Source organism: Aphelocoma coerulescens, chromosome 13, assembly GCF_041296385.1.
Source record: "Aphelocoma coerulescens isolate FSJ_1873_10779 chromosome 13, UR_Acoe_1.0, whole genome shotgun sequence".
Classification (NCBI taxonomy): Eukaryota; Metazoa; Chordata; class Aves; order Passeriformes; family Corvidae; genus Aphelocoma; species Aphelocoma coerulescens.
In genome coordinates this window covers 11148867-11164802 of record NC_091027.1, presented here as the reverse complement: position 1 = coordinate 11164802, position 15936 = coordinate 11148867, and the positions used below count along the sequence as shown (strand labels likewise).

Genomic DNA, 15936 nt, shown 5'->3' with positions numbered 1-15936 from the left:
TTCCCATACACCAGTGATTTGAATCCCAATCAACTATTAAAACCAGAACCATCGAGATTGAGCTATAGAAGCAAACATCCCTCTGACACAGCTGCTAACCCCAGCCTGCCCTTGCCTCCCAATCCCCCACACTCCCACCACCCAGTGGGCTTCTGTACTCCACGGGTCAGCAATAATCTTTCCTTGGGAAGAAGGCCCAGATCACTCCAGCAGTGACAGCAGTAACACCCCCAGCACTGCAGAGCTGTGGATCCCAGTCTGATGACAGCCTGGGACATCAGGTGGGAGAAGGTTCCCTTGGAGTGTCATCGTGGCTGGTCAAACATCACCAAAACCACTGATTCACTGGCCTTGTGCAGGGGCAGATGCAGCAAAGCTCTGGACCATCACAGGACAAGCTGGGTCACACTGGTGGAGAGGAGCCAGGCACCAGTGGGGGATCATGTAACAGGCAGAGACACAGTGACCTTTCCCATCTCCACACCCGATAGGATGTAGGATCCCAGGAAGATCTCAAGTTAAAAAAACCCCACACCAACTCCCCCTAAAACACAGGCCAAACCTCAAACAAGCTCTCAATGAAATGTGAAAAGCAATTCACATTTGCAATTCATATAGAGATGCAATTCATAACTCCAAGATGCTTTTTCAAGTTTATCCAGTTGTCCTCACCTGGATACCAGGGGAACCCCACACGTACAGACCAGGCAAAGGCCAAGTGATGTCAGACAAAACCCATAATACAATTTTATTTTTTTGTTTCATACAAACAGCACCCTCCCCATATTTTACAGAGTTTAACAGCATTATCTGGTGACACAGAAGGTGACACTTGCCTGTGGCTGTTCCTGCAAGCCTCACAACAGTAATGGGGTGGCCTGAAGCCAGGAAACCATGTGCCCTGGGATGGGCCTGTGTGAGGCAGCTCCAAGCTCTGCAGGGGGATCAAGTGAATTGATTACTCCTAAGAAAGGGTATCATGAGAGGCCATGTGGAAATATGGATTTGAGGGAACTGGGGATCAAGTTAAAAGAAGGCTCCATGCCCAGCACTCCCAGTGCTGTACTGGTGTGCCAGCCAAGCAAGACCACCAAGGGTGCCCTGGCTCAGCTGGGTGTTTAGAATGAGGGCAATGAACCAACTTAAGAACTTCTTGGCATTCCCTGTATCAGGGCTGCTGACTCCTGGCATTCTGAAGGATATGGCCACCATGCAGGTGGAATCAAATGCGGACAAGAGCATCAGGAAGTGACAAACAGCACCACTGGCAGGTCCAAATGTCTGCCTGGAAAAGGGGGAAAGGCACCCTGTGCCATTCATGTTGAGTTTTCCGTCATGCAGCTGAGCTGTATTCAATCCTGGATTTGGGTGAAGCCCGAACTCTCAAGCTACAGGCACCAGAGCTCGAACCAGCAATGTGTAAGGATAACAGAGGAATTCAGAGTAAGTGTTTCCGACAACGGCAACCTAAGGAGCTCCAAGTAGAGCCCTGCAAACCAGGGCAGTAATGCTTCCCACCTGATTACCATTTGTCTCCTCATTTACACTTGTCCCAAACATTCCCCTTCAGAGAGTCCAACTGACCAAGCAAGACCATGCAAATACAAGAAAAACATGGTTCAGCTCTGTGATAAAATTTTCCATGTTTCTTGTAATTTATAATTAAAAATTCCTGATGGCAGAAGGAGGGGGAGGTGGATGTCTGGCTGCTAGCAGGAATGCACACAGCCAGCATCCCTGTGGTACCCAGCTGGAGGGAGCCCAGGGCTGCTGGGAGGCTGCGGGACACAGGGCAGGAGCTGCTGCCTCTCTGTAAAGCACTGCATGAAGAGGTCTAGATGGAGACCAGTAACACCCTAAAATTCCTTCTGGGGTGCAGAACCTGTAGGAAGAAATTACCTGCTCAGCCCCAACTAGGATCATGCTCCCAACCCTCCTCCAATCCCCAATTTTCCCTCTTATGGAGAACCAGGAGGGAAAGGGGTGAGGCTCTCAAAGTGAGGATGTTGCAAAGCAGAAGTAACCTCATGGTACCAAAGACACAGCTCCCATCACCTTGCACAGCAGTACTCAGCAGTTGAGTTTCTCTCCTTCTTCCAAGTATTAACATGAAAAAACCCACATTTCTCTAACAAAGCAACATTTCAAGATCCACAAAATCTCTTCCCTGTCAAATAAAGTGGATGATGGACCTGGCTGAAGGCACAGCCTTGGGAGATGGGTATAAAACTAATTCTGCCGCCCTGGGACTCGGGGCTCACCCAAGCTCCAGTTATTCCCTAAGTGCCTGGAGGGATTTTATCACCCCCTCTCTGCTGGGAGGCAGACCCAGATAGCAGTGATCTGAGGATCTAGAAATAAAGGACTGCAAAACTATAGCAAAAACTGGGGAACAGTCACAATGGCATCTGTGGGCAGAAGTAGGGATAATCAAAGGGTGCTCCAGACTACTGCAGTGTCCTTTCAAGGTGTGCTTGAGTGATTAGATGACAGAACAATTGAATTAGGAATAGAAGAAGGAAGAAAAAAACCTCATCACACACTCAGTGTGGAGATCTCTTGGGGAACTCAAATCAGTCTGTGTCAGCCTCAAACTGCACTGCCCTGGTCCAGGGAGTTTCACTATAATTACTGCTTTAAGAGACCACCCTTCCTTGGCACATCTGCTGGGATGCAGCTGACTGAGGCACGCACTGGTATCGTCCTGACTCTCAGGGATTGGTTTTTAATCACTGGGGCAGCCACAGGACAGAAGATTAGGGTCAGGACATAAGAGACAGCTTCTTTTGTTAAAGTGTCTTATTTTCTTTGAGCTTTTAAAACATCTTCAGTAGAAAGAGGGCACAAAAAAAAAAAAAAAGGAATACAGGTTTTATATGAAACAGAGTAGAGAATTAATCAGAATTAATCAATATTTACACAGATCTTGGATAAGATTATAGCACAGACCCAACCCAACACAGAAAAAAGCAGAGTGCCAAAAAGAAGGGAAAAACCTGTTTGAATGCTTTCAACACCATTCCCCAGAGATCCCAAGTGTAAACGGTTTTATCTAGGAAAAGGCATTTTAACTTGGGCTTTGGTAATCGGGGTTGATTACAGGCCCGCTGCTCACAGCTGGCAGGAGAACGTGGGTGGGCACACCCGACCTCTCCAGAGCACAGCCCAGGCTTAGACGAGTTCAACTTTAGCGTTTGGATAAACAGCCACCACGTCATATCCCTCGGGGGGTTTAACCCTCTCCTTGGCGTGTGTCTCACAGTACAGCTGCTCCTCAATGAAGAAATACCCTCTCTGCTTCAGGTTGAGGCCACAGTCGTCGCACATGAAGCACTCGGGGTGGTAGAGTTTGTCCCGAGCCTTGACGATGGTGCCCCTGGGAGAGATGGGGAAAGCTCAGGTGAGGTGGAGAAACAATGTGCATGAACAGCTTTTCCTGCTGCCTCAAGTAAAACAGAGTAGGTGGAGGAAAGCAGCATGCAGGGACATGTAAGGGTGTTATCAGGGGTTCTCATCCCAACATCTCAGCCCACCCAAAGCTGCCACCTCATTCCAGGTATGGCTTCACTATGCTTCTGCGGGAAGGGCTGCTCCACACCCGGCAGCACTGCTCCACAGCTCGATGCAAAGCAGAGCCTTAAATATCTACAGTCAGCCTGGATCTGAAAATTAGGAGCAAGCATCCTGCAAGGACTGGGGCTGTACACTCACAGGCACTATGACTTATGGAGCAGAGACCCTCAACTCACAGCACCAGCAAGAACACGGTTACAGTCATTTGCACAGCTCACACTCAGCCAGCATATCTGGCTTGAGCAGGATGTAAATTACAGCAAAACCTAAGTTACAATAGGTCATAAATTACAACAGAACCAAACAGAAAAACACCTATACTTTCTGAAATAAACATCCATCTGTCAGACAGTAACTCTTCAACAAACAAAAAAACCAACTCACGGCTCTCTTCTTCTCAACACTCATGGTGTTTCTCCCCTCAGCCCTTGTAAGGCAGCGAAGGAGGGCCAGTGCTGTGGTGCTATTCATAGTCCCTGGGCAGCTACTATGATAAGCAGGGCACAAACCATCCCATAAACTATCCCTTGCAAGACTCCCTTAAAAGGGGCAATCCAAACTGTATTGCTCAGGTTTAGATATGGTTAGAAAAAACCAGAAAGGGATTCAAGGTATTCTCCTATAAATTATAACCCATGTGCCTGGCAGGACCCAACCCAGCCGTGTTCCAGTGTCACCATCCCCACTGCACAGGGGGCTTTGGTGAGGCAAGACACTTACACAATCCCATTCCCACAGCGGGTGCACTCGGGAAGCATCTGCAGCCCAGACATGGGACCACCAAGCTTTGGCACCGGGGGCTTGATGTTTCGGGGGTTGCTCAGTTTGTCGAGTTTTTCACCTGCCAAGAATTATAAAGACACAGATTGAAACCTCTGCCTCTCAGGGCTGTTTTTTTCTCTTTTTCTTCCTTTTCTTTTTCTTTTCCCTTAAGGAATCCAATAAGTCTCTGTGTGTCATAACAGGATCTGCAACTTCCTTGGAAGTTCCAGGATAGCACTAGTTCAATAGACATAGACCTTGTCAGAATACAAAGCAGCTGTGATCTAGAGATGTGAGGTTAATTTGGCTGTAACACTACTTACTAAGTTAAGAATAATAAATAGTGAAGAGCTCAGAGAATCTCAAAAAAAAAAAAAAAAGGTTCCATCACACCAACATTTCAGGTACACTTGGTAGATCCACCACCTCTCAAGGAGATGGAGATGAAAGCCTTTCAGAGAATGAGGCAAACTGAACCAAACAATAATAAAATCACATGCACTTTTCTTCCTAGAGCACACATTTAAGCTCAAATAATCTAAACCAAAATATTGTGATAGAAGATAAGGTCTTCTGAGGCACCAGGCCTCCTTTCATAAACATCCAACAATGGGAAAGGAAGCAATGAAGATTTTGTGCATGTGAACAGTATCACAGCAGAGTTTTCAGTGTTGCTGCCTGCACTGTACTCCCTACAGACGATCTACCATCTGCCCTCCAATTCTGGACAACACCAACATGCTTGTTACCAACCCCTGGGATACTTAAAAGCTTCCAGTAGTGACTGCGTGGTTTTCCACGGCTGACAACTGACTGGTCTGTTTGGCATATATCGATCTATGGTTCCTCTGTGATGGCCTAAGTTCATAGAAAGGAAAAGCTCATGAAGAAGGACCATTTGGCTCACAGTTTGGAAAAGCAGCAGAGGAGCTCTTGGATGAACAAGTCATTCTCCAGAGTTCTAATTTGCCACACTCCCTGAGCTTCCAAGATGTTTCAGTCCAGGGTCCATTGTAAACACATGCTTCAAGCCCTGACTCCCAGAAGGTCTCAGTAGGGCACAAGCACTTTCTGACTGAGCTATCTGCACATACTCTGTGCCAGTTTTGGCAACTCCAGAGCAAAATCCAGTGCAAGTGCCTTCCGTGGCTCCAGGAACATGTCTGCCTTTTCTAAAGGGAACTTTTAATACCTGGAGCCAATGCATTGTCACTGCTGGTTGCTCACTGACCCCAGGCAGAGTCACACAATAGATACATTTTGAAGGGCATTGCTCAGAAAAGCTTCTTTCCATGGAGAGACCCCTGCTCCTCCATCCAGTGTGTCTCAGGAGTGCTCATTGTCCTGGGCCCAGACAGGAAGGAGGGTGCACACCTGATTCATCCCCTGGGGTGCACAGGCACCTTCACACCACAGCCCCCCTCTCCAGCCATGGCTCTGACACAGAGACCAACGCCTCCAGCAGTTCCAGTGAAGTGGGTAAAACCTAAAGGACCAACTTCCCACCAGACCTCACTTCCCCAAAACACAATAGAGTGTTTGGCAATGCCAAGAACTTTGATACGTGCAAGAGTGCCTGCCCAAGAGCAGAGCAGGGCTACTCCACCCCAGGAGTTACCCCCAGTGCTCAGCTGGCTCCAGCCAAGCCCCTTGCTGAATCCTTCTGCTGCCTTGCTGGGAATAAACTGAAGCAACTGCTCAAGCTGTTGGCTTTCCCCAGCATGAGACACAGTGTGCTTGGACTAGACACGCTCCTTTGCCAACATTTAACAGTTAAGCTGTCACTGCCTCTCATGCAGAGTGCTTGATAAGCTGCTTAAAAAAGGAAAGAAGGGGGGGGAAAAAAGGGATTTTACAGCAAAATGAACCCTGCAGAGAAGGCTGCTTCCCATCTTCCTGAACTGTGGATCATTTTCTTCTATTTACCAGCTCAGTCTAATGGTGATTTACAGTCTTCAGCAGGGCAGGAAAATGCTTTAACTCCACAACCTCAACCATGCCATCCCCGTTATGGCTGGAGGGTGTCGTTCCTGGGTCATGGGTGCCTATGAAGGTGGGCACTGCCATCCCTCCAGCCTCCACCTCAGCACAAAGCATTGCTCCCTAAGGGTGTGGGATAGGGCTAAAACGCTTCCAGTAGAAACACATTCCATATAAAACAGATTGTTGTCCAAGACACACAGCTCCTCAGTAGAGGAGAGCTTGACTTTAAAAGGACGATGCAGAGCAGGCTTAGGTCAAAATGTGTAATTTTAGGCTTAAGGAAAAAGCAGTGGTGGCAGCTGTAAAACAAACCCAGCAGGAACACTTGGGATTGAAAACATGCTGGAACATCACAGAGCTTCATGCCAAGCAGAGATGCTTTTCACTTAATTTCTCATCCCTTGTGAAATAAACAGCGTTGGAATGACCAAGGCATGAGTGAGGCTGTGCCTGCAGGCAGTCACACATTCCTTCCACACCAATGAGGGGGAGAGGGAGGATGGTAGAGCCCAGGAGGTGACAATGACTGCTCGAGCCTGTCCCATGCTGGCTGGTACCCGACAGCAGCCTCTCAGGCTCCAGTCGAACAGGTGGTGTTGCACTGATGATAGGCTAGTGCCAAGAGAATGCTAATGAGCACACATCCAGGACTGGCTGGACAGTCCCAGGATGTGGGGACTTGTCCTGACACCTCTTTGTTCCCCATTCCTCCAGTCCACAGTCTTTTCTTTCTCCCTTCCTCCTAGCAGTGGGTTGCTGCCAGCCCAGGGCTGTGGGATGCAGGGAGAAACAGGAGCAAAGCTTGAATTTTGTTCCCTTTCCCTGGCACAGAGAAGGGAGGCAGTCAGCAGCGTTACTAATTGGGATTAACAGTCACTTCCCATTTGCTTCTTCCTAATGAGGAGACTGGGGGAGCAGCAGATTTGTCCTTGCTCTTGGTAAAGGACTTGAAGGTCCAACTGGGGCCTGTATTTAACATCAGTTTTTCTGCCAATCCAGGGGCTGTAATACTAATATTAAATATAATAATAAACCCAGTGCTTCTGAGGTTGGTCCTGTCTCATGCTTTGCAACTATGGCTCAGTCCCACTGAGAAAACCAATGCTGGTGGAATTCCATGATGATCAGAAGTTACCTGCAATTGTGCTTCTTGTGAAGCAAGAACCAACATCCTTCTAGCCAAAGAACGGACTCCTCCAACACTTTAGATACACAGAAACTGAAGTGCAACAGCCCAGCTCCCTACCTCTTACAGCTTCATAATGAGATTTACAGTAGTTGGTATTTTCCCATAAAATATACGTTCCTGGATTCACATGATTGGAGTATGGGGCCCTTGGAAGCAAGCAGAAAGAGAAGTCTTGCCCTAATTACTGTAAAGCAAAGGCTAAAAGTTTGAATATAAAAATCCCAATGGACTTAAGGTTGAAAGGAAAAAAGAAAGAAGGTGAAATGTATAGATTGGGGAGCTTATTATTTAATGTGTTAATGACACAGGCAGGAAGCTGTGACAGACCTGAGAAGTGAGCCAAGAACTCCTGATCTCTATCCCTGCATTTCTGAGGACCATCCCATATCCTTATGCAAATGCCATTTACTTAACCAGACCAGGTTCTCCAACAGTGATCTTAAACAACTGCTTAAGGCCATCACATTTCATAAACCGTCTCGGAAAAACAGCTGCCACACTGGTTGCAAATCCAGCTTTCACACGGTGCTCAAGTCAGCCACAAAATTTGGCAAGCCAGAGTACACAAAACCCTGATTTGAAACCTGCCATCCCGGTGATTTCCTCACAGAAGGGTGCTTGGGTGCCAACCTCCTTACCATTCTCACCGGCCTCCAACATGCCCTGTAAGTATCGGAAGGATCCAGACTGCTTTGGCTCTGAAATGGGCTTTTCATAATCCTGAAGCATTTTGTAGACATCTGACTCCACATCAATCCCATTTCTGTTCCGTGATAGAGACTTCACGGGGTCAATGCTGGTTTAAAGCAAAGAAAGAAAGGCTCAAGTCAAAGGGAAACAGCTACTGTAAGCTCATCAGGCAGGTATTGAAATCCCTACATTCCCACAGATTCAATTAAGCACCTCTGTTCCCATGTGTTTCCCTGCCTGGATGTATGTCTGGCCCAGGAACAGCTGCTGAACCAAGGAGGTTAAACTTGTTCCCTTGGGCTCCAATTGAGCAATACAGCAAGGGCTAGCCCAGTTACCAGATGCCTTCAGGAAAGAGGGCAGCTGCTTGTAAATGCTGTAAATTGCTTTGCCACCCATGGAATTTACTGAAAAAATGGGAAAAACATGCATTTCATTAGCTATGCAGGGCCAGGGCATACACTCACCCCTTGTAAGGGCATCTGGAGAGCGTGTGACAGGCAGGACAGCAAACCCCCTCACCACCCACAAGTGCCTCTTGTGAAGCTGGTGTTACCGTAGGTACATCACAAGCACAGCCCACAGCTTAAGTGAGAAAACCACGCCACCAGGGAGGGGACACTGGGGCTGCCCTGTAACCCCCACCTCCAGCCTTCAGACTGGAGCTGCTCCTTGTCTGTATGTGGAGCATTTGGGATGCACAGACAACAAATAACAATTTAAACCACTATTCCAGTCCAATACATGAAAACAGGAAAAGCATGGTCTGGAATCAAAAATATTTCAGGTATATGTTTAAATGTCCTGCTGAGAAGAGCTGAATCCAAGTGCTGTTGTGCTTCAGAGGCCCCAACACACAGCACAGCTCTGGGCAAGGGGCTCCTCCTCCTTTTTATAGAGGTCATCAAGATCATTATAGAACCAATAAAAATAGCAAGAGCCCTGAAATCCATCAGCTTCACATACTTTAGCCATCATCTGGATAATTTTCTCCACCAGTATTATATTCACGTCTGCTTAAACAAATAAACAAAAGAAATAACACTCACTTTTAAAGAAAGAAAGAAAGAAAAAAAAAAAACCTCCACACAAAGGTCACTTTCAAAGAACAGCCAGAGCTCCACATTCTGGGAGTGACTCCCCAGCAGCTCTGGTCCCTGTGGGAAATAAGGGCCAGCCTGGGTGGTGGGGCTGAGCCACGGACTTATCCCCATGACTCCCAACCAGTCCAAACCCTGCATGTGTGCTCCAAGTGCTTGTCTACCCTGCTACAGCTCACTCCTACATCAGTTCACACATTTTCAATGGGAAAAGGCAGGTTTTGGCCAGCCCAGCCTCATCAAACACCAATTCAAAGAAAACGCACTCCTGCCCCAATTCTACTCAAAGACCCAAGTGAATGTCCTGGCTTTCGGCTCACTTGCAGATAACACCAGATTTTGTTCTCTATATTTTTTGTGCAGTTCTCCTCTTTCCAACTTCATTAACTTTCCTGGAGCAGCACAGGGAATAAGCTGTGCTGAAATACAGATTCATGCAGACACAGAGTTCCCAAGCTGAAAAGAAACTCTCTTTGCATGTGATACAGACATTACTTTCTTGCAGGATATTTTGCCAGTTTGGAGGAACATAAATCAAGATCCTCATAAGCCATGTGAAAGCATCCCAGCCCACAACCTGGCTTGTCTCAAAGTCTGAGTTATCCACCCAAACCATTCTTGGCTACACAAAAGCCTTTTCTTTCCTAGGAGTATTATTTATTCCTCAGCCTCCCGGATAGCCGTACTGAGCAGATATAAACATCCCAATTACTGGAGTTCATATTTTCAGCCGGTATCTCCAGTTTCCAGGGCAAGTGTTGGCTCCTGGGTCTGTGGCAAGGTGATCCCCACTCCTAGGAGGGCATCACCTTCCATCCTGCCTTGGATATACACTTTTAATAAACAGTGCATTGTTGTCTGTGACACTCACTCACAGCCATGGAATTGTTTAGGTTAGAAAAGCCCTCTAAGATCATCAAGCCCCATCATTCCCCCAGCACTGCCAAGGCCACCACTAAACCATGTTCCCAAGAGAAACATCCACATGTCTGTTAAGTCCCTCCAAGTATGGCAACTCCACCATTGCTCCAGGCAGCCTGTGCCAGGGCTTGACAACCTTTTTGGTGAAATTTTTGCTAATATGCAATTTAAACCTCTCCTCCTCTTGTGTATCCCAGTACCCAGGGGCCACTAATCTACCTACTCACATCAGCAATAGAAGGGTCTTAACAGAGATCTGGAGAATGAGCACCTTCACCAAGATGCATACCTGAGCATTGCTTCAGCATCACAAGCTTCAATTCAATGTTGCAGTTGCTACCTAGGTAGATGTGGCTGTTTTGTTCAGAAATTGGTGTTTCCAAACCTTTTTTTTCCCCTTTGTTTTGTTTATTTGGCTAGTTTCTTTTTTTTCCTCCCACCCACACTTGACCAGTGAAGCAGGGGTCCAGCCCAGCATCTTGATGGAGTTGGCAGAGTTAGGTCAATGGTTAGCGAGGATGATCTTGAAGGTCTTTCCAACTGAAATGAGTCTAAGATCCCATGATCTCTGGAGGTTCAGGAGCACCACAGCTTCTGTGCACTCCCTGAACTGGAGTTTGCAGGAACAGCAGCAGACACAGAACGCAAGCCCTGCCCTGGTCCTACCTGTGGGCAGGAGTGATGTGGAGTCCACTCAGCTGGCCTGGAAGTGCTGACTCAGAGCTGCTGTTCACATGGAGCTGGGTTGGTTGGTGATGCTGCACATTCAGCATCTGCTTGTTGTCCATGGGGCTGCCCCCAGATCCATGGGCAATTGACCTCCTGCTCTGGGCACGGCCACTGTCCTGGAAGAGAAAGAAAGCAGAAAACCTAAAATTTATAATGTGTGATGTACATGGAGGGGCTGTGTTGGGACATGCAGTTTGCAGTAATAACATTTTATGTGTGCTGTGGAAAACAGGCATGTGCAGCCGGAAAAGGAAAATTCAGGCTTGACCTGCAGTTAAATTGTGCTGAATCTACACAGCTCCCCTTGGTCCCCAACCAAATGAACTTGCTGTTTCTCCATGGTGAGCCACTGCCAAATATTCTGCATTTACTCTCCTGTAAAAGCGTATTTGCTATTTCTTTAAAAGAAAGGCTCTTTAAGTGAGTCTACTTATTCCACATTCCATCACTCTGAGGGCACTTGCTGTGCTCCTGCCTTCAGGGTCATCACTTCCATTTCCATCAGCAAAACAGGATAAATCCACGCTAGGCAGCTCCACTTGTAGGTTGGGCAACACCTGAGGCCAAGGGACCAGTTGTGGGATATCCACTTGCAGCTATCCATGTCCACACAGATCCATGTTCATTTAGGGAGGTTTTCTCCCCAGATAAGATCAGCCTTTTACAGTATGAGCAACACATCAGTCAAGGGTTTAGCTTTGTATTCATATTTCCATTTGCTTTTTAAGTCCCCAAGGTAAACTGTAGAAATCTTTTTGTCATATAACCTCAAGTCAGGAACTCAGATGCCATTAAACCACAATTTTTCCACATTACTTTACCATTTTACCAATGTCAAACATTACCTATGTGTTATTCCACACACATGGAATTCCATGTATATGGGTGTGCTATTAGTCAGTCCCATCCACACCCATAAACCAAGCAGTACCTACTGCTAATGTCAACTGAGCCAGGCTTTACCTGCAAAAACTCACTACGGGGAGAGGATCTAATTCCAGCAATTGGGAAAAGCAGCAGGGAGCTGGACACAGCCCATGGACACACGCTGGCTGCTATTTCCAGCCATGTGAGTCGCAAACATGCCTGGACTGATGAAAGACATAGATGCTGTGTAAAAAGCTGGAATCTGTTTAATCTGGTTTAATTTGTTCTAGGGCAGCTCCCCAACAGAGCTGCCTTCCATCATCTTCTCAGTAGATTGAAGCTGATGAAAAACGAAGCAGGGAAATAAAACACCATCCTGTGAACAAACAACAAAGTGCATATTGTGGGGCTCTGATACAAAGCTTACTTTTGACTAAAATAATCCCATAAATACTAATTGGAAACAAATGTACTATCACTGGTGCACAGGACAACACACTGGCACTCCCAAACCTTGTAAAAATGAACAGCTAAGAGAAGTAAAAAACAGATCCTGCCAGAAAACGGTCTTGGAAGTCCAATCCTTCAGTTCTTCCTAAGGCAAAACACCCATTGATAAAACCAAGCTTAGTTAAGAACTGCAAGATGGTGCCTTTTAAGTTTTTTCCCTACCATCAGCTGAAATCCAGCAAGCTCCCAGCAACTTCCCCAGCTCAGAAACTGCCTGGAGCCCTCTTGGCACCGTTCCCTCCACACCATGCATGCACACACACGTGGGGAAAACTGCTTCCAATAAAATAACTTCAAATTGTCTATTAAAAAAGGAATTTTGCTGCCAGGAATAATATAATTTTAACTGTTCCCCAATTTATATGCTTAAAACAAATATATATACAAGCAGGCTATGCGTTTCTAATTCCCAGATTTACATTATTATTTCAAGGGAAATAAAGAAAAGACTCAACCATGACGCAGATAGGAAAAGAAGGATCATAAAGATTTTTTGGGAAAAAAGCAATGGCCCATATGGGTGGCAGCACTGAGAGCTATGAAAGCCATTACTTTTAATTATCTGTGCCACATGGCTCAGATTCACACTCTGTCCAGGGTGGCTGAAGGAGAGGGTCCTCTGACCTCATGTGCTTCTGCACACTGGTTGCCATCCAGACATTTGCTGGGGAGAATGGGACTGGCAGCTGTTTCCAGCAAAGGACCTACAGACCATCATCTCCATGAACTTGTTCTGTGATTCTGTATAGCACAAGGTATAGCACAAGGCCAGCACACATTTAACCCAGGGACAAATCTCTCACAGTCAAAGAGCAGTAACATTTCTCCACCTTGGAGCAGCCATGTGGAGGGCCACCAGCAAGGCTCTGATGGATGTTTTCTCCCACAGCTCCAGGGAGAAGCTCCACCCCCATGCAAATTAAAGAGCTCAGGAGAGACTGCAGCTGCAATGACAGGACTTTACCCCATAAACTACCTGGCTCCCCAGCAGTCTCTTAAAAATCCACAGCAATGGAAAAAAGTTACCTGTCAGGATTAAAATGTGTTTGCATTTATCTTGCCTGCAGGAGTGCAGAGGGCACATTTTTAACATCAAGTCTGAGAGCGGTATTTACCCAGCAGCCAGAGGAGAGCTTTGTATGAATGTCTTGGTAGAAGAGCCTTGAAATTTCCTCCTTTCCCCAACAGCAGCAGCAAGCTCCTGCCAGGTGACTACCTCACTAGAGCTAGGCTCAACAACAGTCTAAACCCTAGAGAGGACTTTCCTTCTACTTCCCAGTGTTCAGGGTCCCCTTCCAAGCTCAGGAACAGGAGAACATTGCTCAGTGCAGGTGTTGGACTGATGCCCCCACCATGCACAGACTGCTGTTGGATTAACTTTCCCACTGACAGAAAATAATATCCACCACAGATGGAAAAATACCTGAAACCGTCACAGCAAGTGTCCACCCGCCCTCCTGCCTGCCCCCTTTCTCCCAGGGAAGATGCTACTGTTTCCATTTCAGTCCATGCTTCCACTGAATCACTTTTCTCACCATCTGGTGTTTGGCTTATAGGACAAAGCTGGTGAGCTTAACACTAACAGACTATGTCCTGATTTCAGGCTTTCCAGCTTACTGTCTCTCTCCTCTCCCTCATTTGGGGAATTGTTGCATTTTCAGGTGTTACCATATCACACTTTCTGATTTTCCTTCCATAATCATTATCAGCAGCTAATTGAAACTAAAAGCTTCACTGGCAACAAGCTAAGCATCAGGCTACACAAACATTACATGCGTAAAACCAAAAGGTGCCTACTTCACCAGAATGGCTTATCTGAACACCTCTTTCTGTAAAAACCAGGGTAAGGTACACCAGAAAACACAGCAAAATCAATAGGTTAACATATTTTTTCATTTTGGAATGCCCCAACCTTTTTTTTCCTCATTAATAAAAAAAGATAAATTCATGTAGATTCAAAAACACGCCTCAGCCTTTCCCAGCCCTCTGTGGCATGAGCTGCTTTAGAGGATGGGAGGCAGCTGCTTCAGCCTGATCATCCTGAAGGACTACAGTGAGCATCCTTCCACCATCCAGTATCCCCCCTTGCACCACTGGGGATGGCTCTCTCCACATCTGTCATCCCAGCAGGTTACTCAAGTGACCTCCAAGAGCAGTTAATTCCTTTTAAGTGAGACACAAGGAAAAATGAGAGGGGATAAGCTGTTTTTCCTGATGGATAAGAACAGAAACACTGAGCTACACCTGTGCTTCCAAACACTCAGCACTTCTGAGTACACAAGCAGCAGTTTCCTTACCTGTGTTAACAGAGTCATCACTGAAACTGATGTTACCAAGTAAAATAACACAGTGTATGTCTGTGTTAGCACTTAATCCAACAGCATTTTGTTTTGTCCTAAACCAACCCCCACTGTTATCATTTCAGTATAATTCCTATGTACCTTCAAGGAGAACAAATTATTCAAGTTACCTGGACAGAAGAAAACACAATTTTAAAGTTTCCAGCCCCATTTTTTCCCTCCTTTATCCTAATATTGTTTTTGCCTCTTTCATATACCAGGATTACCAAAACTCACTTAATGCTAATTTATTTAAGACATACACAGAGAATTTCACATAAAAGGTTACAGCTTCAAGATGTTACAGTGGTACTCAGAAAACTCCTCTGCTTTCAAATGCTGCAATAGTATATCACAGGAAAAAGTAAACACAAGTGCACAGCTATGCATGTGTAACCTCTTCACCCAGTAAATTAGATCACTGGTATTTTGTGGTGTAAAACCCCAATATCTGGGTGTGAAATGTTGCCTGAGCACCCAGAGCTCACAGCTGACGCACCCACAGTGGCTGTCAGGATTCAGCATGTTTCTGCTATTAAATCAGTCCTCAAAAATGAGCTGCGAGTTCCCATGGAAAGGAACCAGGGATTTGTGCCAGGGCATTAGCTCATCCTTTGTTTTCCCCAAAGCACAAGGCAGACATTTTCCCTCCTTCCGTCAGGGGAGTGCTGGTTCGTGCCCAGCCAGTTGGGACAGGGGGTCCCAGCAAGACCTTTACCAGAAGCAGGCACGGCCCATCCTGCCCTGCGAGCAGGGGAGGAAGGAAGGTCAGTTGCCTTGAGAAAGGAAATTCTCCAGCAAGGAGGCTTTAACCCCCAGCTCACAGAACTCAGCATGGCCTATGCCAGGCTTTTGAAAAGAAGTTATGTGTAAGTTTCCTGCACGGCAGCAACCCACAGAGAACTTAAAACAAATACTCCATTTAATTAAAGTTAACTTAAACTAAATCCATTACTCAGTTAATTGAGGAGACATTCACCCTTAGTAAAAAAAAAAAAAAAAAAAAGATCTAGCAAAAAGCAAATATGAGCATATTTAAAACATTTTTAAAGGTGTTAAAATGAGTGCTAAGGGACATGTTAGCAGCAAAGTACCCTCCCTGCTCTACTGCGGGACAACCACTGCTGTCCCTGGGTGCCCAGAGCTGGGGCACCAGAGGCTCAGACTGCCCTGAAGCCCACATGTAATTTTATTTATGTAATTAGGAGCAAGCATGATCAGCAGTGATACTATTTGTGAGGTCAGGGCAAGTATGAAAAACTCCTAGGAATGA

At 46.3% G+C, this 15936-nt stretch overlaps 1 protein-coding gene across 2 annotated transcripts in view; it reads right to left on the bottom strand.

Annotated features, from left to right (window-relative positions):
- Positions 1-719: 719 nt before the first annotated feature.
- The window catches only part of PDLIM4 (PDZ and LIM domain 4), a 42108-nt gene continuing 26891 nt past the window's right edge, over positions 720-15936 (bottom strand). For both annotated transcript variants that reach the window (XM_069029030.1, XM_069029031.1), the window contains exons 4-7: positions 10885-11063; positions 8146-8303; positions 4294-4414; positions 720-3376 (exon numbers count right to left, since the gene is read on the bottom strand). In XM_069029030.1, the coding sequence (XP_068885131.1) occupies positions 3172-3376; positions 4294-4414; positions 8146-8303; positions 10885-11063 (663 nt within the window). In that variant the 3' untranslated portion in view covers positions 720-3171. The remainder of the gene's footprint in view (positions 3377-4293; positions 4415-8145; positions 8304-10884; positions 11064-15936) is intronic.